At 46.8% G+C, this 12,558-nt stretch overlaps 1 protein-coding gene across 2 annotated transcripts in view; it reads right to left on the minus strand.

Annotated features, from left to right (window-relative positions):
- Positions 1-7,769: 7,769 nt before the first annotated feature.
- PRDM15 (PR/SET domain 15) overlaps positions 7,770-12,558 on the minus strand; it is a 59,254-nt gene continuing 54,465 nt past the window's right edge. For both annotated transcript variants that reach the window (XM_043474470.1, XM_043474471.1), the window contains exons 23-24: positions 12,015-12,224; positions 7,770-10,438 (exon numbers count right to left, since the gene is read on the minus strand). In XM_043474470.1, the coding sequence (XP_043330405.1) occupies positions 9,962-10,438; positions 12,015-12,224 (687 nt within the window). In that variant the 3' untranslated portion in view covers positions 7,770-9,961. The remainder of the gene's footprint in view (positions 10,439-12,014; positions 12,225-12,558) is intronic.

The raw sequence follows: 12,558 nt of genomic DNA on the forward strand, positions 1-12,558 counted from the left end.
CCTCTGGATTGACTCTGACTTTAGGAAAATAAAATATTTGGCAAGAATATTTACTTTGTTATCAAAAAAAATAGACTGCTGTCTTCTGGAACCTGTAATTTCACAAGATCAAAAGTTTACACTTGGGGAGAACATTCCTGGATGAGCAGGACAAGCCAGAACTCCCTCCTGAGGGTGTGTGCCTGCTGGTTGATGCCTCCTGTTCTCCTGGGCCCCTGCCTTAAAGGTATGTCCTTGTAGGTTATAAAGAGATCTCCTTCAGCTGGGTCATGTGATAAAAGTAACATTATTTTTTGCAAGGCATTCTAAAAGTGAAAGGGAGATGATTAACTTAAGCAATATTTTCAGCCATTGTCTAAGGGAGAGCTCTATTTACATCCACTTGAAACGGAAGAAAAATACAAAGCACACATACAAAGTAATGTGATTCAAGTTACGGATCCTGAAAGCTTTATTCCCTGTCTAGTCAAGATGGGACATAAGGAACTGGATTGTCACTACTAGTACATGTTCTTTCAAAGAACAAGAAGAGACTAGGAAAAGTGTGCAGCCTAGGGCCACGCCAGCTCTCATCGTGGGCCAGCTCAGTTTAAGACATGATTTGGAAGGACATCCAGGTATAACCACAGTCCTTAGGGGAGGATGGGTACATTAAAAAGTCAAATTCCCCTGAAAAACTGAAAAATAGATCATCAGTGAAATTAGGTTCAGGAACTTTCCTGGTGGCCCAGGGGTTAAGACTCTGTGCTTCCTCTGCAGGGGCCGTGGGTCCAATCCCGAATGCTGCACACCTCGGTCTAAAGAAGTTAAGTTCAAAGTTTATATGGAGTACATGTTTGGATGAAAACAAAACCACAGAGGACCTCCCTAGCAGCCCAGTGGTTAAGACTCGATGCTCCCAATGCAGGGGGCCTGGATTCGATCCCTGGTTGTGGTACAAGGATCCCACGTGCCATGGGGTGTGGCCAAAAAAAAAAAGAGAGAGATGTTACAGAAAGCAAAGCCACAGAAATGCACAATAATGAACTGCTTCTGTTCAAGAAATGAAAATCAGATTGCACAAAAGTGAGCATAAGCTTGATGTCCATGAACAAACAGAGCAACCGGTAGATTTCTGCTTGGCTTTATCATTGTCCTTTTTATTAAGAATCATGTAAGGACTCTGTTTCTTATTTTACCTTACTTACAATGTTGTGTTAAGGGATCTATTTTTGAGCAACGTTCTTTGTACAAGACCTTTCCAAGAGCAGCTGAGCTCTCCCGACAGTTACTCTTTATCACCTGAGCTTCGACTCAAGCCCCCAGGGAGGGTCAACATGTTCAGTTTTACTTCCTCAGGTCACAGAAAAGTGGTCCAGACTCATTGTTTTAACCCCCAAGGAAAGTGAGGATTTTAAAAAGGCTATCATCTCAGGAATGTCCTGCAAATTTTATCACCAAAGACAGAACTATCTATGTACTTTGTTGTTGTTGTTGAGTTTCTAAGTCATGTCTGACTCTTTGTGACCCCCTAGCCAAGCTTCTCCGTGCATGGGATTTCCCAGGCAAAAACAGTGGAGTGGGCTGCTGTTTCATTCTCCAGGGGAACTTCCTGACCCAGGGATGGAAACTGCATCTCTTGCATCTCCTGAATTGGCAGGCAGATTCTTTACTGTTGAGTACTTAAGTCAGGTTTAGTTGAAGTAAAATGATTCGGAGTTGCTAATTCACTAGATACAGCCCTTGTCAGGAAGACCCCTAACTCGAATATGCAAAATAATACTTTTGGGTTTACAGTCAAAAGTATTTGGAACCCTTGAAGAGAATATAGGCAAAACATTCTCTGATATAAATCGTACCAATGTTTTCTTAAGTCAGTCTCCCAAAACAATAGAGATAAAGCAAAAATAAACAAATAGGACCCATTCAAACTTAGAAGCTTTTGTACAGCAAAGGAAACCATAAGCAAAGTGAAAAGACAACCCACAGACAGGGAGAAAATATTTGCAAACTATGTGACCAAAAAGGGCTTAATTTCCAAAATATACAATCAGCTCATACAACTCAATACACACACACAAAAAAACAACCTAGTCAAAAATGGGCAGAAGACCTAAACAGACATTTCTCCAAAGGAGACATACAGATGGCCAATAGGCACATGAAAAGATGCTCTACACGGCTAATTATTAGAAAAATGTAAATCAAAACTACATGGAACTATCACCTCACATTAGTCAGAATGGCCATCATCAAGAAGTCTACAAACAATAAATCCTGGAAAGAGTGTGTAGAAAAGGGAACCCTCCTACACTGTTGGTGAGAATGTAAGTTGGTGCAACCATTATGGTGAATAGTATGGAGGGTCCTTAAAAAAACTAAGAATTGAGTTACCATATGATCCTGCATTCCCACTCCTGGGCATATCCAGATGAAACTCTAATCCAAAAAGATACATGCTTCCCCATTTTTGCAGCAATACTATTCACAATAGCCCAGACATGGAAGCAACCCAAATGTCTATCGACAGATGAATGGATAAAGAAGATGTGGTGTATATAGTATATATACCATGAAGCATTACTCAGCCATAAAAAAGAGTCAAATAACGCCATCTGTAGCAACATGGATGGACCTAAGATTATCCATGCTAAGTGAAATTAAGTCAGGAAGAAAAATACAAATATGAGATCATATCATTCATATGTGGAATCTAAACTATGCCACAAATAAACCTATCTATGAAACAGAATCATAGAGAATAGGCTGGTGGTTGCCAAGGGGAAGGAGGCTGGGCAAAGGTTGGAGGGGAGGTTGAGGTTAGCAGATGAAAGCTAGAAAGCTTTCAGAAGGGACAAACAACAAGGTCCTACTGTATAGCGCAGAGATCTATATTCAATATCCTGTGATAAATCATAATAGAGAGGAATATATATTAAAAAGTAATGCGTGTATATATATTTATAACTGAATCACTTTGCTCTATAGCGTAATTAACACACTGTAAATCAACCATACCTTAATTTTAAAAAATTGGAACACTTCAAGGTTTAAGGGTAAATCGAAGAGGAGAAAACATCAAAAGTCTGAAGAGCTAGGGCAGGTTATGGAGCTAGTTTGTGGGTTTAAGAAGTGAAAGGTTATTGGACAAAAACCTGTAATTGGCTCTTCTTGATCTTTACCACAAACAGAGCAAGGGGGCATACCCTCAATTATCTGACACAAGGATGTTTTCTGCGCAGAAACAACTGCATTATGAAATCTCTTCCACTCGCCTCATTAGCAGTAAAATAAATCACTTCTGGGGGAGTTGAGTTGTGTTTCTATTCTTGGTTTGAAATAATGGTGCCGAGCAGCAGCTCAGGGCTATTAAAGTCTGAGTTGTCTCGAGCTGAGGAAAAGCCGCTCTGCTGGGTGTGAGTCACCAGAACCAGAGAAGTTCTCCCAGCGATTCACACGCAAGCCAGAGGTGACGGTAAGCTCTGGAGCGTCACAAGTCTGACTGTGGCTGGTGACTAAGCAGTTAAAACATTTAGGCTGTGACTCCACCTGAAGGCAGGTGTAGGGTAGGGGTGGGGGGTAATCACAGCCTGAGTGGGAAAGCTGAGCTCTGTTTGACAAACTGTCAGATGGGAGCCAGTAAAGTCATTTAATTTTTTCGTTGTTGCCTTTGCAGTTAAAAAGGGGAAAACATAGTATGGAGGTTCCTCAAAAAACTAAAAATAAAATTGCCATATGATCCGGTAATCTCGTTCTTGGGCACATATCCAGACAAAACTAGAATTTGAAAAGATACATCACCCCAACATTCATAGCAGCACTATTCAAAATAGCCAAGACATGAAAGCAAGGATGGAACCATTGACAGATGAATGGATTAAGAAGATGTGGTACATATATACAGTGGGATATCAGCCCTAGAAAAATGAAACAATGCCATTTGCAGAAATGTGGGTGGACCTGGAGATGATCATACTAAGCAAAGTAAGTCAGAAAGAGAAAGACAAGTATCATATGGTATTGCTTACATGTGGAATCTAAGGTATGACACAAACAAACCTATCTATGACACAGAAATAGACTAACTTAATAAACAAAGTTGAAGAACTAATTAATCATCTCATCAATAAGATTGAGTCATTGGAGACTAGGATTTCCAAGTCTCTCAAAGACTCAGAAGTTTCAGGTGATAATTCCAACTAGATATAATGAATTTCTGTTTTGGGGGGTTAGTGCTTCAAAGCTTTGGCGCTCAAGGAAGTATGTTGTCTCCCTTGATGCCTAGGAAAAACTTGCCTATTAATCTCTACTGTGGGTCAGGCTTACTCCATGGGGCTGGGGGTGGCTCAGAGAGAATGATGAAACGATGAGAAGAAGCAGTCTCTGACTGAGCAGCTAAGCACACACACCCTTTTGGAGCTTACTGAACGGCAGGGAGGCTCAGATATGAACAAAGTCATATAATGAGTAAACAGTGTAATTGCCGACTGATCAGTGCTGTGCTTGCTATCAGACGTGATATGAGGGTGACTCCAAGAGGCTTCTTTGAGGAGGTGGAGTTTGAGCCGAGATCTGAAGGACAAGCAGATTTAACCAAGTAAGGCTTGGGTGCTGGGTGGGTGGAGACCCTGGGAGTGGGTGGGGGTGGGAGGCAGGACAGCCACTGCAGTCTTGAGGCCGCAGAAATGATCAGGGTGTGTCCAGAGACCTCTTAGAGTCTGTTGGAGGACACTAACATTGATGCATGGGTGACATATACAGCAACACCTCCACAAGGGCCACTGAGGCCGCCGTGTGAAACGAGGGAACGAGGGGGGCTGACCGGCCCCATAGGGGTTGTCCACTGGCCACTTGGAGGGGGACAGTCACGGAGATGGTGACACCCAGGCAGATCCAAAGGCACTGGGGGTCTAAATGTGGCTCTGGGTTCTTGCCCCTGAGTAGGTGGAGAGCCAGGCTATCGGCTGTGAGTGGGGACAGTGGAGGGGAGGTGCCAGGTTCGGGGTCGGGGGTCATGGATTCCAGGGTCAGACGTACAAGCCTGACAACCCTCGGGGACATCCAGGTGGAGATGAGTCGGTGGACTTTCTGGGAACCAAGGATGGCAATGCAGGAACCACATAGTGCTGCTCCCCTAACTGTAGCCAGCCCCCCACTCCCACCCTAGATCGTCTAGGAAAAGCACACAGTGACGCCTGAGGACTTCTAAAACGGCTCCTGCAATGCAGCACCCACTGCCTCTCTTTCCTTGATGATCTTGCTACCCTGTTTTGTGGCTAAAACTTTGAAGAGAGAATTTCTGGGGTAGGAGGCAAGCTCCAGATGGTCGTGCAAGGGTATGACGCATGAGCGCCCAGGAGGAGTTGAGTCCCAAGTGGAACAGGTGGGGATTACTGGGTACTGAGTCCCGGGTCCTGCATCCTTGGTCTTCCAGGGAGGTGTGCTAGGCCAGGCTCCCTGCAAAGACTTGGGTAGGTCTGTGTCCCACTGACGGGCCATCTTGCCAGAGAGATTGGGTCCGTCTCCCTCCTTATGGAGCAAATGTGGGCAGACACACCTGTCAACAGGGAAGAGCAGACAGTTTGGATCCAAGGCAGTCTGCAGGCAGGTGCCAGCCCTCAGGTGTCTGGATGCCAGCTGCCTGCACCTGGGACCATGGGGCGGGAGGAAAGCCTCAGATCCTGGGGCACTGGGGCTTGGCAGATGGGGTGATCCCAGTCAACTGGTTGTGTGGGTAACCCAGAACAGCTTCCAGACAATTCTGTTGCCTCCACCATCACGCAAGTCAGATCATTCGCTGTCATTCCAGAACCAGGACACTTCTGATGCAGAGGAGCTCAAGCTGGATGAAAACAGCCAGAAGCCCAACTGTCTCCCCCTTTTCACTGGAATTTGTTGGACATACAAGAATGTGCTGACAGCCTGCTGGATACTGTGCAGGTGAATCCCACTCACTGGCAGGAGGGTTAGCTGCTATCAGCTGTCCTCTAAGACAGAATTGAAACATGTAAAACAAGGTTCTCCTAATTCAAATCCTTAGAAGGTCTGATGGCACACCAGGTGTTTTGTAAGTTTAAAATGATCACTCCTAACAAGTCAGAAAAATTTGATCAATACAATTTAAGGGATTGTTCCAGACCACCTGCCCAAAGAAATACCTTGCTTGTTAAGTTCTCCCTTCTCTGGCTACGCATCTTTTTTGGACTTATTCTCTCCGTTTGAACTGTGGTGCTTAAGAAGACTCGAGAGTCCCTTGAATGGCAAGGAGATAAAACCAGTCAATCCTAAAGGAAATAAACCCTGAATATTCACAGGAAGGACTGATGCTGAAACTCTAATACTTTGGCCCCCTGATGTGAAGAGCCGACTCACTGGAAAAGACCCTGATGCTGGGAAAGATTGAAGGCAGGAGGAGAAGGGGGTGACAGAGGATGAGATGGTTGGACGGTATCACCAACTCAATGGATATGGGTTTGAGCAAGCTCTGGGAGTTGGTGATGAACAGGGAAGCCTAGCATGCTACAGTCCATGGGGTCACAAAGAGTTGGACATGACTGAGCAAATGAACTGAACTGTCTGATTCTCTCCATTTAAGGGCTTACCCTGGTGGCTCAGACCGTAAAGAATCTGCCTGCAATGCAGGAGACCCAGCTTTGATCCCTGGGTGGGGAAGATCCCCTGGAGAAGAGAATGGCAACCCACTTCAGTATTCTTGCCTAGAGAACTCCATGGACAGAGGAGCCTGGCAGGCTATCTTCCATGGGGTCACGACTAAGTGACTAACACACACGTCTCCATTTAAACTTTACAAAAATTGCTACTACCACTTGCTTTGTTTTTCAAAAAATTGATGGATGCACTGTGAGACATATAGGATCTTAGTTCTCTGACCAGGGATTGAACCCATGCCCTCTGCATCTGCTCTGTTCCTTAAAAAAAACAAACAACAAAAAACCCTGTGAAAGCTTCTAATATTTTAATATCTTGTTTATTTTCAACGTTTGGGTCATTTAAAACAATCCAAACATTTCACAGGGTCTGAACTATACAGGAATTACAATCGTTCTCAAAATATACCAAGTGTGTCCATCACTCGGGAGGAGTGGTCTGAGCAGACTGTGAGCCATGGAAATGCACAGCTCCTGGCAAATCTTGTCTTTGAACAAATTGATGGGATTTGAAGGACATGTGACTTCTCAGCCTTGACACCTTTCAAAACCCAACAGGAAAGTGACTCACACAGCCCTGAGTTGGGAGCCATGAGCTCTGGGCGCCATGGCAATTAGGCCCACACATCTGCCTCCAGAGCCTGGACTCCTCCAAGATGGGTCACCCTTGGTCACATGGTCACAGTGGAGCAGCACCCAGCATGGGAACACATCCCCCGGGGGGCCCCCTCCGGTCCTTGCCTCACAGTCCACGTCAGGCAGTGGACCCTGGGGGCCAGCTCTGCGAGGCTCACAGCGTTGGGTGGCATGGAATCACACAACTTCACGGGCCTAGATCAAGCATCTTCTGTTTACTGATTTAGCGTAACTCAGAGGGATTCACAGAGCTCAGAGGCCACAGTGGTTTCATCCCATTTCCTCCTACAGTTGTATACCTGGGATCAATTAAAACACTCAATCCTTTCTACCAGGAGACAGGGATAAATGTGCACAACAGTCTAGAGCTGATGACTCTTAGGGCTGGGTAGGTGGTTTTTTTTTTTGCTCCCCTGTTTTACGACAGCACAAATCTATTTTGCCTCAGACAGTGATCCTATTAGAACAAATATTTCTACAGAAAACTCAGGAGTAAATCTGATTTTTATTTCGAGTTTTCGATTATAACAAGAAGTATTATTACACATCTGTGTATTTAAATAAACAGTGGTAAGTACACTGGGGCCACACAACCTAAATTAGGTTCTTTAAAAACATATGATGCATTCTTATCCTAGGCACAAAAACAACTTTTCTTAAAAAAATAAAACTGTGATTTAAAAGGCCTTTATTTCATAGGGAAGAGGAATAAAAGATAAATGCTAGCAGGTGTTCCATCACATCTGGGTTTTTTCCCTTGGTCATTTGTCCTTTATCTTCTGCAAATGCAAAAAGAAATGGTCAGCGATGTTTAAAAAAATACCTTAGGGGCCTTGGCGCACTTGATGACTCCACAGACACCTGGACCACTTACATATGGAGAACAGAGACAATGCTTAGAAAATATATCACCCCTAGCCCAAGTTCATTTGATGAAACTATTATGTATAAAGCATTAATTATATACATAAATAACATAAAAATAATTATCATAAATTAAAAGTCAAATAATCGCCCACGACAAATTCAATGGAGAGGTGCAAGCTGGGAGTTAGGGAAGAGCTGGGTGTGGAGGGTGAATTCTGCAGTCCCCTTTCACATGCTGCATGGGTGATGAACTTGGTTCACGAAGGCCTGTATTGCACACATCAAAACCTAGCCCTCTTTCTCCTCAACATCTTGTGACTTAGAACTATGTGAAGTGCTGAGAACGCTGCCTTTTGTGTGACAGATCACCCGCAGCCTCACTGGCAGCATCAGGTGAGTCTGTCTCATTTATTTACTCTTTACTGAAGAAGGTCTCCCAACTAACACAGGATCACAAAGAGTGATCGAGACAAAGCAAAGGAATCGTTATCTTTTCATTCTGGACAGGGCAAAGGCATCACTCAAGCTTCTTTTTTTTTTTCAATTTTTTTTTTTCACTCAAGCTTCTTCACCTGCCTCTTTGTCTCCCTGGCTGGGCAGCCAGAGGACTGGCTGCTGGCCGCCACCTCGGTGGCCCTGAGCCTCACCCACCCCCCTGAGATGGGTGCACACGTGTGACACAGCTGATGTCACTCAGCACATTCATTCATTCATTCATTCGGGGCGCTGATACTTCTACTGCTCAGCTAATGACTTTTTCTGCTTTCATACTACTTGGCAGGACACAGCACTACCTCCATATTTCAGAAAAAACCTACCCCTTTCCCCGTAAGGAGCAAAGTCCATTCAACATTTTTATAGAAAACTGGTCTTGAAACACATCAACCTTTGGAATTAAGAGTTTAAACAGAAAAAAGACATGAATTTCTTCCCTGTTCTCCAGTTCAGGGGACTCTAGCCGAGTCTCAGCCACAATAAATACGTTTGGATGGCAGAGTCCTGAGACGGCTCCAGGGAGCCTCCAGAAGGGCCAGCGGGAGGCCCTCTTGATGCACGTTAACAGCGACCCCTGCGGTGGGGCAGCTACGGAAGCTGGACAGAGGCCTACAGTGCAAACGACATTGCGTGTCAAAGGAAAACAGAGAAGAACGTGGTCTCCGCAGTTTCGAACACGCGAGATATGCTCGAGATAAAGTTTAAAAAAAGAACCATACTGAAAATCCATTCACGAACCCTATTACTAAGACGCCTTGCTGAGTGACCTCACATGACCGCTTGCCTGTGACCAACAGGAAGGCCAGAGGAGGGGCGTCCGCCCACAGGGCAGCTTCCCACCTGGTTTCAGCCAACGACTTTGATTCAACTGGAATTTCAAAGAAGATAAATGTGACTTGAACGTCTATCTGTTCAAAGTCCAGGAGCCAGGAGAAAACTCTGTTCCTGCCCAGCACATTGCTACATTTTAACACAGCAGCTGAGTCCTAAAGAGAAAAAGGAAACAAACCACTTCCCTTTGCCAAACCTCCAGTCCCTCCGGCTCTGGGAGGGAAGCCTAGGGGCCTGTCTCACCTGGCAGAATGCGGGAGGCTGCTCCCGGGGACAACTGGCCTGCCTGCCCAGGGTCACTTCTGAGTTCAGCTGACAGACTGCCATGGTTCTGGGGGCATTTGGAGATAATTCTGCAAAAGCTAAGTCAACCTTACTTACATTGCAATGTGTGTTTGTTTTTCTCTGTTTGGTATCCAGCCAACAAATCTTAAATGGAAACAAACCCCCATCTGTGGTTCTCTCCCTGGTCTCTGCAAGCTGCCTCAGTAGCTGTACATCTGCGGCTGCTGCTCAGCCGGCACCGGGGGCTGGGCGGCCTGTGGGGCAGGGGCTGGAGGCGGCGGGGGCGGCCCGTCCGTCTGGGGCACCGCCCGCCAGGTGAGCGGGTGCTGCTCACCCAGCTGGCTCCCCAGGGGCGTGATGGAGTTGACCAGGGTGGTCAGGTTGATGAAGTGGGCCACGGATTGTGGGTTCGAGGCTTCCGGCTGCGGGTGGATCTGGAGGTCGTTCTGGCGGTTGTGCAGCATGGCGGAGCCGCTGACGGTGTCAAAGGTCACGGTCAGGATGGAGTTGTCCAGCTGGAGCTGGCGTTCCGGAGTGGTCAGGTGCCCGACGGCCACCGGCTGGAGGTTGGTAAACTGGGTCCCGGCCGTGGTGGTGATGGGGGTCACGGTGATGTTGGTCAGGCCGACGGAGCTGGACGGGGTGGTCACATTGGGGTCACCCAGAGTCACCACCACCTGGAAGAGTCACGCACGACACGAGACCATTAGTTTCTGAAGAATTGAGAACAAGAGCAGCTTCCTGTGCTGTGCTTTGTAGAGGATCCCCGTGACACGGGGATCAATCACCTCACGCTTGGCCCAAAGGAAGGAGGTCAAACACCTGCTGGTGAAAGATTAAACCACGCTAGTTTTTCCTGGAAAAAGAATTCCAGGGAAAAAGAGAAACAAGATACAGATGTAATCATTGAGACCATTAGTTGGAACTGAGCAATAAATGATTTCAGTGTCAAGAAAAAAACAGAACAGTAATCACGAAATGAGCTAAAGTGAAGAGGAACTCAAGAGCCTCTTGATGAGGGTGAAAGAGGACAGTGAAAAAGCTGGCTTAAAACTCAGCATTCAAAAATACTAAGATCATGGCATCTGGTCCCATCCCTTCATGGCAAATAGATGGGGAAAAAGTGGAAGCAGTGACAGATTTTATTTTCCTGGGCTCCAAAATCACTGCAGATGGTGACTGCAGCCGTGAAATTAAAAGATGTTTGCTCCTTGGAAGTAAAGCCATGACAAACCTAGACAGCATGTTAAAAAGCAGAGACATCACTTTGCCGACAAAGGTCCATCTAGTCAAAGCTATGGTTTTTCCAGTAGTCATGTACGGATGTGAGAGTTGGATGATAAAGAAGGCTAAGTGCTGAAGAATTGATGCTTTTGAATTGCTGTGTTGGAGAAGACTCTTGAGAGTCCCTTGGACTGCAAGATCAAACCAGTCAATCCTAAAGGAAATCAACCCTAACCAGTCACTGAAGGACTGATGCTAAAGCCAAAGCTTCAATATTTTGGCCATCTGATGTGAAGAGCTGACTCATTGGAAAAGACCCTGATGCTGGGAAAGATTGAGGGCAGGTGGAGAAGGGGAAGACAGAGAATGAGATGGTTGGATGGCATCACTGACTCAATGGACATGAGTTTGAGCAAACTCCGGGAGATGGTGAACAGGGAAGCCTGTCGTGCTGCCATCCATGAGGTCGTAAAGAGTCAGACATGACTCAACAACTGAACAACAACAATCACGAGAACAACAGAGAGAATATTCTTTGTTGTCTCTTAACACACTGCAAAGCTCAGAAGGACAACAAACCCGTGTGCGGTGCCAAGAGCTAATAAAAAAGATAGCATCGCTCTCCCCACACGAAAAGGGACAAAAGGCCAGAGAAACACAGAAACACTTGCAACCAGGATGACCAGGGCCACTCAAGAGAGGTGCGGCATCCAACACATGCTGACAGAGCTGGGGGCCTTGAAACCCAAACAGGGACGGGTCGGCAAAGGGGAAGTTCTGGCTAAAAGCAGCAGCTGGACACACGCCCCCCCCGCCCCTGAGAACCTCCCCAAACTGGTCCCAGCCAGTTCCCAACCCCAGGGGTACGACTGCTTTTCACCATGATGGTGGTGACCTCTGAGTCTGCACTGGGAAACGCTCACAGGGAAACAGGGCACAGGCTGACAGCGGTCAGGGTCCAAGACCCCATGGGGAGAAGGGTCACAAGCCAGCCTCCCACACCCGGGCCCGACTCTGCACAAGCGTCACCTGCTGGATGCTCTGCACGGCCGAGTCCGTCTCATCCCCGACAGCCCCTGAGAACGTGCCCTCCTTCTCTGAGAATTCGCTGAAGGCGGCGTCCTCTGGCGCCGTGGCCCCCGCCTCCTCCTCCGGCTTCTGCTTCCTCTTGGGAGCTCTCCTGGCGGCTTTCACGTGCTTCCCTTCGGCCAGCTCCTCCTGCTCCAGACTCAGCTCAGGCTGTGTGAGCAGAAGGTGAGACAATGACAGGTCAGCACGTCGTGCCCCTGAGGCGGCCTGGCACCACCCCCAGACACCGGGTGACCAGGCCCATCTGCTAATGTGCACGTCTAAGGATGGCAGCAAGTTCCCGCCGGTCTCCGCGACTTTTCTTTAAAGTGAGGGAAGTTGGATACAAGTCATACTTTGTACTGAAATAGAATTATCTCTGAAAACAGAGGTTGTGAGCCCCTGTTTCAGCCCTGTTGAGCTCTGCCTGAGGCTGCAAAGGCTTTCATGTCGGGCTCTCTGCCCCAGGCTGACACAGGTTCACTGTGGACATAATCTTGGGTCA

This window comes from Cervus canadensis, chromosome 7, assembly GCF_019320065.1.
Source record: "Cervus canadensis isolate Bull #8, Minnesota chromosome 7, ASM1932006v1, whole genome shotgun sequence".
In the NCBI taxonomy this organism is placed as follows: domain Eukaryota; kingdom Metazoa; phylum Chordata; class Mammalia; order Artiodactyla; family Cervidae; genus Cervus; species Cervus canadensis.